The sequence below is a fragment of the Vulpes vulpes genome, chromosome 2 (genome assembly GCF_048418805.1).
Source record: "Vulpes vulpes isolate BD-2025 chromosome 2, VulVul3, whole genome shotgun sequence".
In the NCBI taxonomy this organism is placed as follows: Eukaryota; Metazoa; Chordata; class Mammalia; order Carnivora; family Canidae; genus Vulpes; species Vulpes vulpes.
This window is the reverse complement of record NC_132781.1, coordinates 34,623,441-34,639,553: the sequence shown is the minus strand read 5'-3', so window position 1 is coordinate 34,639,553 and position 16,113 is coordinate 34,623,441. Positions and strand designations below refer to the sequence as shown.

Below are 16,113 nucleotides of genomic sequence, written 5' to 3'. Positions count from 1 at the left end.
GCCACCCAGGAGCCCCTGAAAACTAATTATATTTACTTAAATCTATATATAATCATTCACAAAATGAAAGATACAATTTGCCTACCTATTCATCTCCTCTACACTATAAATCACATTTGTAATTAAAAATTTTTCAAAAGAATAACTGAAAAGATGGTGTAAATTAAACTACTGGTAACACAAGATCATACTATTAAATTCAGTAAAAATATGTACTACTTTACATTAGAAGTCTTTGTTATTGATATTGGTTGACCACACACCTGTTAGCAAAGTTCCCATGACATTCACAGCTAAGCGAGCCACACTGAGTGACTTTGGTAACGCATACTGGATACACAAATGAGAAAGCAACTGGATAGCAAATATCTGCAATACAAAGTCAAAATGTTACATGTTTCTGAGGAATCCTTAAGTATTAAAATTTTTTAAATGTTTGATAACTAGCAGGACTGGAGGGAGATTAAAATTTTCCTAAACCTCCAAAATGCTCATTACCTGTTTTTCAAGTTCTGGCTGTGCAATAAGCTCAGGTATGAAATCCAGACAAATGTGCATAGATGGAATACCTGCGACGGTCAGAGGTAAAAGTTCACATGGATAACCCTATCTCAACAAGAAAGGGGGGAAAAGTTAGAAATTAAAAAGAAGACCTGTAAGTCAAGTACAGATAAAAATACAAAGGAAGATTTTTCTTCCTTTATGTAAAAGTTGCTCAGAAGGCTACAGTGCCCTAAATAAATCCTGGCATTTGACCCTTCTGGTGCACTAGAATAAATTATCTGAACCTATTAGTGTGAAATAAAACCTAAAAACTTGGGGATCCCTGGGTGGTTCGGCAGTTTGGCGCCTGCCTTTGGCCCAGGGCGCAATCCTGGAGTCCCAGGATCGAGTCCCACGTCGGGCTCCTGGCATGGAGCCTACTTCTCTCTCCTCCTGTGTCTCTGCCTCTCTCCCTCTCTCTCTCTCTCTCTCTCTCTGTGTCTATCATAAATAAATGAATAAATCTAAAAAAAAAAAACTAACTAAAAACTCTGGATTTTTGGCCATATCACAAAGGACCATGATCATTTGAGTGATCTCTGATTTCTAACTGATCCCTATTAGTTTAGTAATCAAACTCTCCTTCTCAGATATAAAGTTCAATCATATAAAGATTGTTCTTTGAAAACACACCTGAAAGTGAACAAGTTTAGCAATGTTGGGATCAGCAATGTACATCTGGTGTAAGAGACAACAGATAAGGCACTGAACTTCTCGAAGGTTACAGAGCAAATTGTCTTCTCCTTCCTCCATTCCCTTATTTGAAGCACTGGTAGTAATAACACTTTGAACATTCCTTAGCAAGCTGTCTGGATTAACACCCTTTGCCTTCTCTTCTTCAGTAGGTAAGCAGATCTCCAAGAGAATCTGGACAGCTGCACTATCCTACAAGCAAACAGAACAGTGAATTTAAGAATTTTCTGAAAATTTTATTTGAAAACCAAATCTAATCTTGTTTTCACATGAACAAAAGTGGTAAAATAACAGTTTCTTTAAAAAAAAAAAAGGTACTTCGACGAGCAACTGTGAGCAATCTATAGAGCAGTGGTTCTCACCTTGTTTAGGGTCATGAATGCTTTTAAGTCTCTGAAAAAAACTACACACCCCATATATAAATTATCATGAAAACAAATATATTGTATAATTTCAGAGTGGTCATATGTCACTATGGCAGATCGATGGACTCTAGTTTTAAATTGTCTACTAGAAGAGGAGTATTCTGATTAAATGACATCCTAAACAGGGCCTAAGCAAAAAATGACTTCTACCAAAATCTCCTTCCTTTCCTCTTAAATTCCTACATTTCCCGAGATCCTATCCTGTATTCCCCTCTTTTTCTCAACTGGTTGTTTTTCCTCACCAATTAAGTAATTCCTCTGAAGATGGTGGTTAAAAATTAATACCTAAAAGTCACTTCCTAAAGCTTTTTCACTTTTAATTTGAAGATGGGCTCTTTATGGCCCTGGTTTTGCAAAGAAAAAGTCTGCCTTACCATCTATTCCCCCTGTACAAATCACTGTTGCTCAGTCTATAAGCTTGAGTGTCATTTCATAGAACAGTAATTTCCTGAGGGGTGATCCACTTCATGCCCCTACATATAAAGGAGAGCTAGAATCATTTTTATCTAGCAGGAAGAGGTAAAAAAAAAAAAGAGAGAGAGAATATATGACATGTATCTCTGGAAGACAGCCACTGCCTGGAATAGAAGAAAATAATTATTTCACCTGTTTTTACGAATGATTATAAAGTAAGGTAAGTTTTATTTTATAATTATCATTCTTGGGTTGAAGGGTTTTTGGTCTGGAGTTATTGTTTTGTTGTGTTTTTGTTTGTAAACTCTGGTGTGAGACTACCCAGGCCTGAATACTAGCTCTGCCACTTATTAATGTGTAGCCTTGAGCAAGTGGCTTAACCTCCCTAGGTCTCATTTTCCTAATCTATAAAAATGGATAATACTCCATGCCTCATAGATTGGCTATAAAGATTAAATGAGTTAATATACATAAAGAACTTAGAATAGCACTCAGCACATAGTAAGCATTATATAAATGGTAACTAGTATGATCCTCAATTAGTTACCTGAAACTCTGAGGACCAGATTAATTTTAGAAGTCAGAATTCTTTTTAATGTAATATTATATAATATCTCCAGGAGAGACTAGGGTAGCACACAGTGCAGTCAAACATACTCACATTTCTGCAGTAAAACAACATTCACAATAAGTGAGATAAAGCCATAAATAGCCTCATATCAATTCAGGTCAAGTTTTCTCAAAAATGAGATCACATCAAGTCAGGTCTTTCTGTCAACTGAATTACCGAAAAAGTGCTTCAGTTTTCATAGCTTATTTGATTTCTGTATCACAGATAAGGGATTGTGGACCTATACTATTGCTCTAATTCCCCTTATTGTCAGTAAAAATATTTCAGAAGATATGTTTCAAACTAAGAAAACATTTCTACTTTGAAGACCTCAAATTGCTTAACTTTTAATCATCTCACATCTCCTGACTTACTTAAAAATGACTAAAGGCTTCGGAAAATCCTACATTGTTTTTTTGTTTTGTTTTGTTTTTTATGATAGTCACACACACACACACACACACACACAGAGAGGCAGAGACACAGGCAGAGGGAGAAGCAGGCTCCATGCACTGGGAGCCCGATGTGGGATTCGATCCCGGGTCTCCAGGATTGGGCCCTGGGCCAAAGGCAGGCGCTAAACCGCTGCGCCACCCAGGGATCCCCAATCCTACATTGTTATAAAACTTTTCTAAGGGCCCCTGACTGGCTCCGAAAGTTAAGCGTTTGCCTTCAGCACAGGTCACAATCTCAGGGTCCTAGGATCAAAGCCTCACATCTGGCTCCCTGCTCACCAGGAAGGAAGCCTGCTTCTCCCTCTCCCTCTACCTACAGCAACCTCAGCTTGTGTTCTCTCTCTCTCTCTGTCAAATAAATAAATAAAATCTTTAAAAACTTTTCTATATATAAAACAACTCCTTGTATTGTCATACTATTTACCACTACTTGACATTTTATTATATATATACTTGTTCTGTTTGTCTCCACCCTTCAATTTTAAAAAAACAAAAGTTTTATATTTTGTTAACATGTAAATCTCATTTAAATGGCTATTAAACTAATATTATGAAGATTATTCCTAATTTTAGTAATATAGTCCATCTGATATTCAGAAGCAAAGGAAACAGAACTATAATACATTCTGTAATGAAAGACATGTATAATATGTCACTGTTGTACATAGAGGGCTATCATATCCCATCTATTTAACTAATTATATTAACAGGAAACCCATGCCCTTTCTTGGCTAATTTTATTACCTGAGCAGCCAGCAATGCATTTTTTAATTCTTCTCTGGTAACTTCGGGGCCATCAGTTTGCCCAACTAAACCTATTGTATTATTCTGGGAAGGCCTATCTTGCTCTGCTGTTTCCTTCAGATGAGCACTAAGGTAGGCTTTGGATGCAAGCAGATAGCCATTCAACATGTGTAGAGTAATATCCATCAGTGGGGGGCATCTAACACAGAAAGAAGAAAAATACATGAGAAAGAATATAAATTTATAAATTACTCAGAATATGATCAATCAGTGGTGAATAGTACCTAAAAAACCTAAAGAGTTGTAGTACTCTTATTACACTGAAATATTTATTTTATTTTTTTAAGATTTTATTCATTCATGAAAGACACAGAGCGAGAGAGGCAGAGACACAGAGCGAGAGAGGCAGACACAGGCAGAGGGAGAAGCAGGCTCCATGCAGTGAGCCCAACGTGGGACTCAATCCCAGGACTCCAGGATCACGCCCCGGGCAGAAGGCAGGTGCTAAACCGCTGAGCTACCCAAGCTGCCCTACACTGAAATATTTATTTAAAAAGTTTAATATATTTATCCTATCCTCTATATTTTGATTATATTGAATACATATTAAATATTATCTATTTCATCTCATCAGCTAAAATCAAATATAATGTATGCCCTTTTGCAAAAAGAGCGGTACTACCAGTAAATCTCTTAAGTAGGAACCTGCAAAGCAGCTGTCCTCAAAGAGAAACATTCTACAATTGATATGATGAAGGAAACTAGAACAGAATATTTATTCTTTCTATTCCTGTTTCTCCTTTGGAGCAAGACAACTCACTATTCCAAAAGTGCTTCATCCACTTGACCTGAGATAAGTTATTTACAGTTATTCATTCCACAAAGATTGTTACAGATTAAATTAAAGGAGGTAAGAATAAATACAAGAATTACATACAAAAAATGAAACAAAAAAATAGATAAATTAGTAACCACTAAAATTTAAAAAGCCAAGCCCAGGGCGCTTGGGTGGCTCAGTCAGGTGAGCATCTGATTTCGACTCAGGTCATGATCTCGGGGTCCTGGGATGCAGCCTTGCATGGGGCTCTGTGCTCAGTGGGATTCTGTTTCTCACTCTGCCCCTCCCCAACTCGTGGGTATGCACCTGCTCTAATAAATAAAATCTTTAAAAATATATAAAAAATAATATGATCACTTGGTAAAAAAATTTTAAAAATTAACAAAATTAAAAGGCAAAATTGGGGCAGCCCAGGTGGCTCAGCGGTTTAGCACCGCCTTTGGCCCAGGGACTAATCCTGGAGACCCAGGATTGAATCCCACATGGATTCCTGCTTCTCCCTCTGCCTGTGTCTCTGTCTCTGTCTGTCTCTCTCTCTGTGTGTGTGTTCTCATGAATAAATAAATAAAATCTTAAAAAAAAAAAGGCAAAATAGAACAAAGAAAAAAACTGCAAGAGCTAATATCCTTTATGAAAAACTCTTTCCAAATAAAAAAATAAACATTTCAATAAAAAAACTAGACTAAAATAGAAAGAAACGATATCAATAGCCAATAAGCATATTAAATTATTCAATCTAAAATACAAATTAGGGATCCCTGGGTGGCGCAGCGGTTTGGCGCCTGCCTTTGGCCCAGGGGGCGATCCTGGAGACCCGGGATCGAGTCCCACATCGGGCTCCCGGTGCATGGAGCCTGCTTCTCCCTCTGCCTGTGTCTCTGCCTCTCTCTCTCTCTCTCTCTGTGACTATCATAAATAAATAAAAATAAATAAAAATAAATAAATAAATAAAAATACAAATTGACTAAGGGTGCCACCCTTAGTCACCCTCAGTCAGTTAAGCATCTGCCTTCAGCTCAGGTCATAATCCCAGGGTCCTGGGATAGAGCCCCATGTCAGGATCCCTGCTCAACGGGGAGCCTGCTTCTCCCTCTCCCTCTGCCTATCCCCCTGGCTTGTGCTCTCTCACTCACTCTCAAATAAATAAAATCTTTAGAAAAAATTAAAATAAAAATCAAGTTTTTACCTATATAAAGTAGTAAAGTATAATATCAAACACTGCTTTGGAAATGTAAACTGGCCCAGCCTTTCTAGGTGGCAGAATGAAAATATGAATATGAATCAAAATATGAATATAAAAAATACAAAAGTCTTGAAAATAAGAATGTTACTTTTCCCCTATAATTCCATTTTTAAGAATCTGTTCTGGGTTGGCTTGGCTGGCTTACTTGGAAGAGCATACAACTCTTGATCTCAGGATTCTGAGTTTGAACCCCACATTGAACACAGAGATTACTTCAATAAATATTAAAAAATAAAATATTTTTTAAAAAGAATCTGCTCTAAGGAAATAGTATATAGAATAGTCACCACAGTAATACTGATAATAACAAAAAATAGAAATAAACAAAATGTCCAACAATAGTGATTCGGTCAGGCAAAGCAAATCTATGTGGGATACTATGCAGCCAATTAATATCAGAATATCTATTAATGTGGGGTAAAGTTTACAAGTGAAAATCTAGGCTAAGAAAACATTATATACATTATGATAGCAAAATCTAACAACTTCCTGAATAACTGGAGGCAATTCAGATGAAAAGTTACCTATTTAAATGGATTATTAAGACTGATAAATTGTTTTAGAAGTTACTCTTGTCTGGAAGTGTTATTTACTGCTATTTTTCTTTTATTAGATACTTAATGTCACTTACACTGTTCATTCTCCTGACTCGTATTTCCTATGAGACCCTGATCTCACCAAACCATATGTGGCTGATTTTGCAAATTTGGTCACTTCACAAATGTCATCCCTTAGGTTGAGGTCTGATGAGTACATTCAGAGAGTGAATGTCTTACTTAAGTTTTAACTCCAATTTCTTTCCCCTCTAAGCCATCTAACACAAAGCTTCTCTTCTTAAGTTACCACCTAAATGACCTCTTTAGCCTAACATTCAAGGCCCTCCACAGTCTGACCCCTAAGTTGACATTCCTGTTCTAAAGTATGTTCCTCTCGGGCAGCCCCAGTGGCACAGGGGTTTAGCACCACCTGCAGCCCATGGCATGATCTGGAGACCCTGGATCGAGTCCCACATCGGGCTCTCTGCGTGGAGCCTGCTTCTCCCTCTGCCTGTGTCTCTGCCCCCCCCCCCCTGCATCTCTATGAATAAATAAAATCTTTAAAAAAAAATAAAAATAAAAAAATAAAGTATGTTCCTCTCAACAACTTACCCCTCCACCCCAAGGCTTTTTCATCTGTGCTTCTGTGCTTTTGCTCACATTTTTCCTTTTCCCCCATAATGCCTTCCTTAAGCCCTTACCCCCATCATTATAGTGTCTGTTCATCTAAACCCCATTTCTATCCTTTAGAATACTACTCAGCAGGCAGCCCCGGTGGCGCAGCAGTTTAGCGCCCCCTGCAGCCTGGGGTGTGATCCTGGAGACCCGGGATTGAGTCCCATGTTGGGCTTCCTGCGTGGAGCCTGCTTCTCCCTCTGCCTGTGTCTCTACCTCTCTCTGTGTGTCTCTCATGAGTAAATAAATACATCTTTAAAATACTACTCAGCATCCACTTCTTTTGCATCTTTCCTGAACCTTTAACAGCATCCATTTACTGTACCATTCATCTGCATGCAACCGTATTATTTAACTTTTCATGTATTTGTCTTATTTCTCCATATAGGTGATAATCACTTTAATCTATATATAATTGATATGACTTAGCGTTGGAAATTCAAATATTATTGATGTGAATTAATTAAATTGGCCTCTTAAGGTGAAGCCACTTCAGAGCAACTGATTAAAGTTCAGCAATTGGCAAGGAATTATGGACAAATGTGGAATCAATAAAACTAATATCACAACTGAGGATGCCAAAAAAATGATAGTTTATGTAATGGTTCATATTTAGTAAATTTTTAAAAGCCTTTTTCAAAAATGCTAACAAGGCTAGATTTTATTAATAAATATTAAACTGAATAGTTAGTTCTTAAATGTAGACAAAACAAAAACAAAAAACCTCACAGCTCACACTGCCAATTACCTACAAGAACACTAAGACAGACGTAAATTGAATTTCTCCAGTTTCTTTTGACTCTCCAAAGTATAACTCCAGAATAAAAATGAAACTCAAGTGACACTTACCTGTGTACCCTCTGATCACATCTTAGGACAATGAGAGGATCTATCATCAGGTCATTCTGAGTATACTTTTGTTGTCGTACAAACTTTATTGAAGGCTGAAGTGCATTAACTGTCATTACCCACAGTCTGATGAAAAATAATCACATGTTCAAAAACAGCTATATTATAGATGAAACCTATAGCCATCCAGTCATAACTTAGAAGGATAAAATCAGGAAAAAATTAATCAGGTGTGAATAAACTTGGAAAAATTAAGAACTATGGAAATCTAACTTATTATGATGTCTCTAAAACAAATGAAAATAAAACAGCAAATATAGTTTCAAAAAGTTTCCACGGTTGTAATGGAATAATCATGGCATATAAAAATAAAAGTATGAATTAAAACCTTAGCACTATGAAACTGTATCTGGCCCCATAAATTAAGCTTTGGTTCTGTATCATCATAAAATCTCAATGTGAGATGCCACTTTGAGATTAGACATCAATAAACTATAAAAGTGATTACCAACCTGAAGTACACATCAGAATTACTAAGGGATATGCCAACAGGAAGGGTACCTAATTTCTCACAGTGAAGCCCAAGAGTCCATCAGCCCCATCTTGCACACAGAGCTTGTCCACTCTCAAATCTGAGTGGATAGCTAAGAGTTACCAGACACTTAAGTAAAACATCTAGTTTGAAAAAGATTAAAATATGCAAACAGAAGGAAACTTCAAAGAAACAATATAGGGATGAGAAACTTTTAAAAGTCTATAATATCCTTAAAGGATAGAATATTGCATATATGAAACAAGAACAGGAGACATTTAAAGATCTTAAGGTAAAGGGCACTTGGGTAACTGAGTCAGTTAGGCATCCGACTCTCATTCTCAGGGTCATGAGTTCAAACCCCATGTTGGGCTCCATGCTGCGCACGGAGCCTACTTAAAAAAAAGAAAAAGAAAACTAAAAATACTTGGGTAAGAGCCCTTAAAAATTAAGAATATAACAACTTAGGGACGCCTGGGTGGCTCAGCGGTTGAACGTCTGCCTTTGGCCCAGGGCGTGATCCCGGAGTTCTGGAATCGAGTCCCACATCAGGCTCCCTGCGGGGAGCCTGCTTCTCCCTCTGCCTGCATCTCTGCCTCTTTCTCTCTCATGAATAAATAAATAAATCTTTTAAAAAAAGAATATAACAAATTATTTAAATTCAAAAGAAAGATCAGAAGATAACATTGAGGAAATACTTGAAGTAAATTCAAAAGACAAATTTAAAGAGAAGAAAAAAAATTAGATAATCCGATTTTATGACAAGAGGCTTAAAAGCTAAATTACAAAAAATTACAGAAAACAGAGGGAAAGAAATCATTGAAAAAAAAAATCAAGATTATATTCTTAGAAATGAAGGCATTAGTCCCCAGACTAAAAAAAAAGGCCAAGCACCCAACACTATGAATAAAAAAAACACATACACAAAATACATCATGAAATTTCAGAAAACAGTGAAAGGAAAAAAACACCTACAATTTAAGAGAAAAAAACAACAATCACATACGAAGGAGTGAGAACTGATATATCAATGGATTAATTAATAGCAATAAGGGAAGCTCAATTCATTAAAATTAAATCTTCAAATTTCTGAAAGGAAAATTGAGATAGAATTCTACACTTAGGCTAAAGAACAACCAATCACATGTGAGGGGAAGAATAAAACTCTTTTCACACATGCAAGTCCAAAACAATAAATAAATTCCCTAAACACTCTTTCTTAGGAAGCAACCTGAATGTGAGTTACACTCACATTAAAAAAACAAACTAAACCAAGACGGAGAAAAAAACATGGAATTCAACGAGGAGAGACAAAAGCAATTCCAGGATGGCTTCTGTGCATGTCCCAAACTAAAAAATAAGGATGGAAAACTATAAAAGGAATGTTTCCAAGAATAAAATGCTACTGATACATTACCGGATGTGTTAGAACAATTTTAAAGTAAATGTCCCCTCAATAATGGAGTTAGGGATGACTTAGTTATTAATACAAAATGAAAACAAAAAACCCAAGTAAAATGAAGAGGAAAGTTTTTTTGTTTTTTGTTTTTTTTTTGAAGAGGGAAGTATTAACTCAGGGTATGTGTGTGAGGTATGAAGGAAGGCAGTTGTATAAGAGGTTGTAATCAAAGGATACTGCATATGTCAACTATAATAATAGCACTGATGCAGTCATAATGATAGACACACTGAATACTACTTTAACCAAAATTTTGGTATTACTCTGTTGGGAGAAGTGAAGGAAGGGAAAGTGTGTTGGGGGAAGAGGGACTCACAGGGGAGGAAACAGGTGAGAGGGCTAACTCTTCATCTTGCATAGTGGAAAGACAAAATTTCTCAATTGGAAAGTCAGGAAATCCTAGTAATTATGTTAGTGAGATAGATGGGGGGATATAAATGCCAGAATAAAAAGGTTAAAGAGCTGGAAACAGCTGTCTCTGGGGAGCAACAGTCAAAATGGAAAGGAATATACTATTTAAGTTCTTAAGTTACGTGTATTTATTTGACATAAGCAAAAATTAAATTTAAAAAGCATAAATATTTCCAGACCAATTAAATCAAAATCAAAGTCTAGCCCAGTGTTTAGGTTCTTTTAGAGCAGACTAGGTGTTGTTTGTTTTCCTACTTAAAGGGGTTCTGATTTGTTTTTATTTCAATTCTAGCTAGTTAACATACAGTATAAGATTAGTTTCAGGTGTACAATTTAGTGACTCAAAACTTACATACAACACCCAGTGCTCATCATCACAACAAGTACACTCCTTAATCCCCATCACCTATTTAGACCAGATGTTTCTGATGCCATATATGGAACAAGAGAGATTTATCTTCCTAAAGGCAAAATAATTAATCCAGTGTTCTCTAAACTTTATGGGTGCTAGAATCACTCAGGAAATTCTTTAAAAAAATAATAATAATAATAGCTAACTCCCACCAACAGACACTCTGATTTAATTAGCATGCATTACAACTTGCTTATCAGGAGTTTTAAAATATCTCCAGGTGATTTTAATGTGTAGCAAAATTTGAAGCCATGGCAAGGATTGTAAGACACATGGTGATCTAAATCACAACTAGCCACAAATGAGTATACGTGAGAATTCATTTTTAAAGGACTTTCTCAACTTGAAAATACTTTGTTTTCTGTTTCTTAAAGTTTATTCTTTTCCTTAAAGGTATAACTACTTTTTAATTAGTGGTCTTCAGAATGGACTTATATTGTCAGATAATCAACAATTTTTCAATATTTAAGTTATTGTATACAATCACTGCTCTACGCTTATTTATTACATGAAACAATACACTGAAATTACCTTCTGGGCATCACAGTATTAAGAACCATCCATAGTTTATTGACCGTTTGAAGAATTCGCCGTGGAACTCCTGAATTCAACAGCTGGTTCATATTGGATGTTAATACTTCTGCATAAGGTATAAGTTCACTGGCAGAGAGTAGAGTCAAGTGTTCCAGAATCTGCATCACTTGTGTGTGACTTACTGGGACAGCTGAAAATGCTAAAAGGAAAACTTAGCAGTCATGATCTAAATTCTATACAGCTTGCCAAATATTATTTAATACTGTCCCATCAGACTACACACCACCCAAATGAAGGAAACACTGTTGCTGAAAAGAGTAAAACTTTCAATCCTGGCCACAAGTTTTGGCTATACTTAAAATAAGGGCCTAAGGTACTTTTCCCTCTGCCTATGTCTCTGCCTCTCTCTCTGTGTCTCTCATGAATAAAAAAATAAAATCTTTTAAAAAAAGGAGGGGCCTAAGAAAAGTTAATGTTAAGTATATTTATAAAAATAATCATAAAGATAAAAGTTAAAAAAAATAAAGATAAAAGTTATAAAAATCCCATTTTTTTTAAAGACTTTATTTATTAAAGGAGCTCATGCAGGGAGTCCAATGTGGGACTCGATCCCAGGACTACAGGATCACACTCTGAGCTAAAGGCAGATGCTCAACTGCTGAGCCACCCAGGCATCCCTAAAAATCCCATTTTAAAAAACACATTAGTAACCCAAAGACAAATGCCATTTCCTTGGTGAATCAAATTAGTTTTAAAAGTTGACTGAAAAAAAAGAAAAAAAAGAAAAAATAAAATAAAATAAAAGTTGACTGAAACATGAAAATATACCCAAGTATTGCTTTTGGTAGTAATATTCAGTAAGATCCAAACTTCTTAATATCTTCCATCTGGGTGGCCCCCTTTATAAGATGTAAGTATCCAGCAGACTGCTGTTAGTGAAAAATATCTATAACTGTGCTTTTCAACAGAATAGTCACCACATCTGGCTACTGAACATGTAAGAAATGTAGCTAGTGCAAACTGAGATGTGCTTTGAATATAAAATATATATCAGATGGCAAAGACTTTCTTTGGAAAAACAGTAAAATATCTCATTAATATTTTTATAATGATTACAGGATGAAATGATAATATATTGAAATATTGGGTTAAATACAATTATTAGAATTACTTTTGCCTATTTTTTAATATGGCTATAGAACGTTAAAAATTATATGTGTGGCTCAAAAAAAATTATATGTGTGGCTCATATCACATTTCTAATTGACAATGCTTGAACATTTCCATTAATGGCAAGTACATTGCTCTATTCTATAGTAGTTATTTCTGACCAGTTTAGGACCTTCCTAAACCATATGACCTATTTAGTACTATAATGTAGAAACTATGAGTAAACAGATACAAGCATGTCAGAAAGAAAAGATTAAAACTCCTGGGGTGCCTGGGTGGCTCAGTCAGGTAAGAGTCCAACTCTTGATTTGGCTCAGGTCATGATCTCAAGGTTATGAGATCAAGCCCAGCACAGGGGATCCAGGCTCATGGCAGAGTTTGCTTGTCCCTCTCCCTCTGTTCCTCCCCCAACTTGGGGTACTCTCTTTTTCTCTCTCTCAAATAAATAAATAACATAATTTTAAAAATTAAAAAAAAAAGGTTAAAACTCCCTAAACTCAAAATTACTTAAACATATTGACGAATCATTGTTACATACCAAGGAAAATTCTGCATGACTTTAAGATTTCAATGAGCCTAACATCTCTTTGTAATACTAAAGGTATAAAAGGAGTTTCCAATTTACTCTACCTTCTTGGAGTTGTTTAGGAGAGTGGTTTTTGGCATTATTAGTCAGTAGCATTCGCCTTAACAGGGCATCAGTCCCTGTGATTTCTTCTTCACAGATCCAATCATCCACAATGCACAAATGTGGATAATTAGTTGCAAGGAGACGTAGTAAAGCAGAATGTAACCCTTAAAAATTTACAAGAAGTCAATGGATTTTTCATTCGCAAAACCAAAATCTTTTCTCCTCTCTCCCCTCTCCCTTGTCTCTTTCATTTTTGGCAAACCAAAGGAATGTGCACATCTTGTGCATGCATACTATCATTTGAGAATTTGTTTGGTAATTCAGCCAGATAATCTGCTTAAATAAAGGTTTGATATACAAAAAGGTGGAAACTACTAGTTTTATCAAAAGTTCTCCAGCTTTCTTCCACCCTATCCCAACATAAAAGACTTCATGTTGACACAGCAGTAGTTCAAGTATGAGGGCAATGGGGAGAAAGACAAAAAGAGGAAAAGAATGTCCATCTGGGGGAGATCATATATGGTTTGAGAAAGACCTTCCTCAGAAATTCTGATAGGTGTCTATAGAAGAACATGTGCTCTCTTCCAACCCAGTTAAGAATCACTGCTACAGATGGGTAAAATCAAGTTGCCCACTCTGAGTGCCTAAAAAAATATCAGGCACTCTATGTACATTTTTTCATTTCTCTGTAACATCCCTTCAAGGTAAACAATATTGTCTCCATTCTACTGTAAGAAAACAGACTGAAAGACATTTATTAAAGTTCCCAGAGTCACACAGCTAAATATGTCAGCCAACTGAAGCAGTACTGATGATACCTACAAGACAGTCCATTTGTCTTCCTTCAAGAAGAATTAATTAAGGAAGGGCAAAAGGAATGGGAAACTTTCTCATACTAAATCAAAGTCTTCTTTCTAAACCTTTTGTTTACAGCAGTTTGACTATTCATGACTTTTTTTAAATTTAAATTCAATTTGCCAATATATAACACCCAGTGCTCATCCCATCAAGTGCCCTCCTTAGTGCCTGTCACCCAGTTACCCCATCCCCCGATCCTCCTCCCCTTCTGCAACCCTTTGTTTCCCAGAGTTATCTGAGTCTCTCATGGTTTGTCTTCCCCTCTAATTTTTCCCCATTCAGTTTCCCTCCTTTCCCCTATAGTCCCTTTCACTATTTCTTATATTCTACATGAGTGAAATCATATGATGATTGCATGACTGGTATTTTAAATGATAAAATAAATGATGATGATTCTGTAAAAATGTCTACTTAGATATATGAAATACCACTACGCTAAAGATTTGGCACATAAATACCTAATAAATATTGTTGTTACTATATTATTATTATCATCCTCATCAGAGTTATAAGAATAGCAGCAACAGTACTAGTGGTAATAAAAGTACTTTTCATCCAATAATCTCATTATGCAACTTAGATCAAATAATGCCACTTAGTCCCAGTAGGGAGAATACCTGCTTCCTTTGTCAAAGAAACTGCTTAAAATTAATATTTGTTTGAAAAAATGCTGCAACAATCAATATTATTTTAAAGTTTAAATATCCACATGCACAACTACATGTATAGTTAAGACTATCTCAAAACAGTCACAAAATGACTGCTTACCAGAGTGAAAATTAATCTACATTTCATAATCTCTCCAATAAAATGTTAGTTGCCAAATATAACATTATTTCCTTGGAAATAGTTTATGCAAAGATCTAAGTAAAAATAAATGCACGTATCTGGCTAAAGGGGACCAAAGAAGGTCCATCTTTGTTCCTGCTTGAAATCAACCATAACAAAGAAAGAAAAAGAAAACTCCCAACTTCAAAGAAACAAAAAACTCAAACACTATAAGAGGAGGTGTTAAGGAAAAAAATCGAATTTCAAAAAATATCATTATATATCTATTTGATAGCTTTACAGTAAAAACTATAGTAATTCGATGCTATGGAGTATTATGGAGGAATTAAAAGCAGTAAGGTAGATCTACATGTACTGGCATAAAAACATTTCTAAGTCTCCAAGGGAAAAAAACAAGTCTCAGAAGAGATAGGGTTTAATGCCATTCATAGTTAAAAAAAATTTTTTACTCGTGTATCTATTAACTTCAACCATATGAAACTGTATTTTTGTAGGTCAAAAAAAGTTTGTACTTATTATACCTGTAATTTCATATGGTTCAACTTACAGAAAAAACGTCTAAAATTACATACCAAAATAAAACTGGGTTTTGGGGAAGGAGGAATGCAAGGAATAAGATAGGGAGGTAAAGAGGAATTTCACTCCTAAATTGTTTGATTTTTTTTATTATTATTAAGCACCTATTACACTTTATAACACTATAAACAGGAAGGTATTTTTTAACAACAAATGTTAGCAGTAAAAAGCAAGCAAAACAAATACCTCCCAACTCCTGCTGCAGCCCTTGAGCCTGTCGAATAAGGAATTTGATAGGAATCTGATCCATTAAAGACGATGAATATGATTTGGGCTTTCTTTGCATGGTGGCTGTCAGTGAAAGATACAAAGCAGAAGATAAAAACTGTAATTAACAACAGCGATCTTAACCGTCAACCAAAATGGAACAAAAACAACATTAGATTGCTTTTAATTCACTGAATCTATAAATTTTTGTCACAAAAAATGAAGAAATAGTGGACACAAAGGAAGAGCAAGAACATAGCTAAGGACAAGATCTGGAAAATGCCCCAAAATGAAACTAGTGAGGAGAAAAATGCTAAGAGAGAAGCCATCTGCAGAAGTGCCCTACCTGAAAAAACAAAAACAAATGAAACAAAATGAAACAAAACCCTTGATAAGTAAGTCAACCCTCTCCCAAATCTAATCAAATTAGGAAGACTAAAATTCAGTCATGACCATATGGCTTTAAAGCTTCATGATTTCAATAGTTTTAATTTAATTATGTATTATAG

General features: G+C 35.6%; 1 protein-coding gene across 6 annotated transcripts in view; it reads right to left on the bottom strand.

Annotated features, from left to right (window-relative positions):
• Window positions 1-16,113, bottom strand: part of INTS2 (integrator complex subunit 2) — a 52,005-nt gene that overhangs the window by 4,475 nt on the left and 31,417 nt on the right. For all 6 annotated transcript variants that reach the window (XM_025996059.2, XM_025996058.2, XM_072747617.1 and 3 more), the window contains 8 exons: window positions 15,584-15,688; window positions 13,174-13,338; window positions 11,371-11,572; window positions 8,026-8,151; window positions 3,885-4,083; window positions 1,177-1,428; window positions 499-606; window positions 264-369 (listed from right to left, as the gene is read on the bottom strand). In XM_025996059.2, the coding sequence (XP_025851844.1) occupies window positions 264-369; window positions 499-606; window positions 1,177-1,428; window positions 3,885-4,083; window positions 8,026-8,151; window positions 11,371-11,572; window positions 13,174-13,338; window positions 15,584-15,688 (1,263 nt within the window). The remainder of the gene's footprint in view (window positions 1-263; window positions 370-498; window positions 607-1,176; window positions 1,429-3,884; window positions 4,084-8,025; window positions 8,152-11,370; window positions 11,573-13,173; window positions 13,339-15,583; window positions 15,689-16,113) is intronic.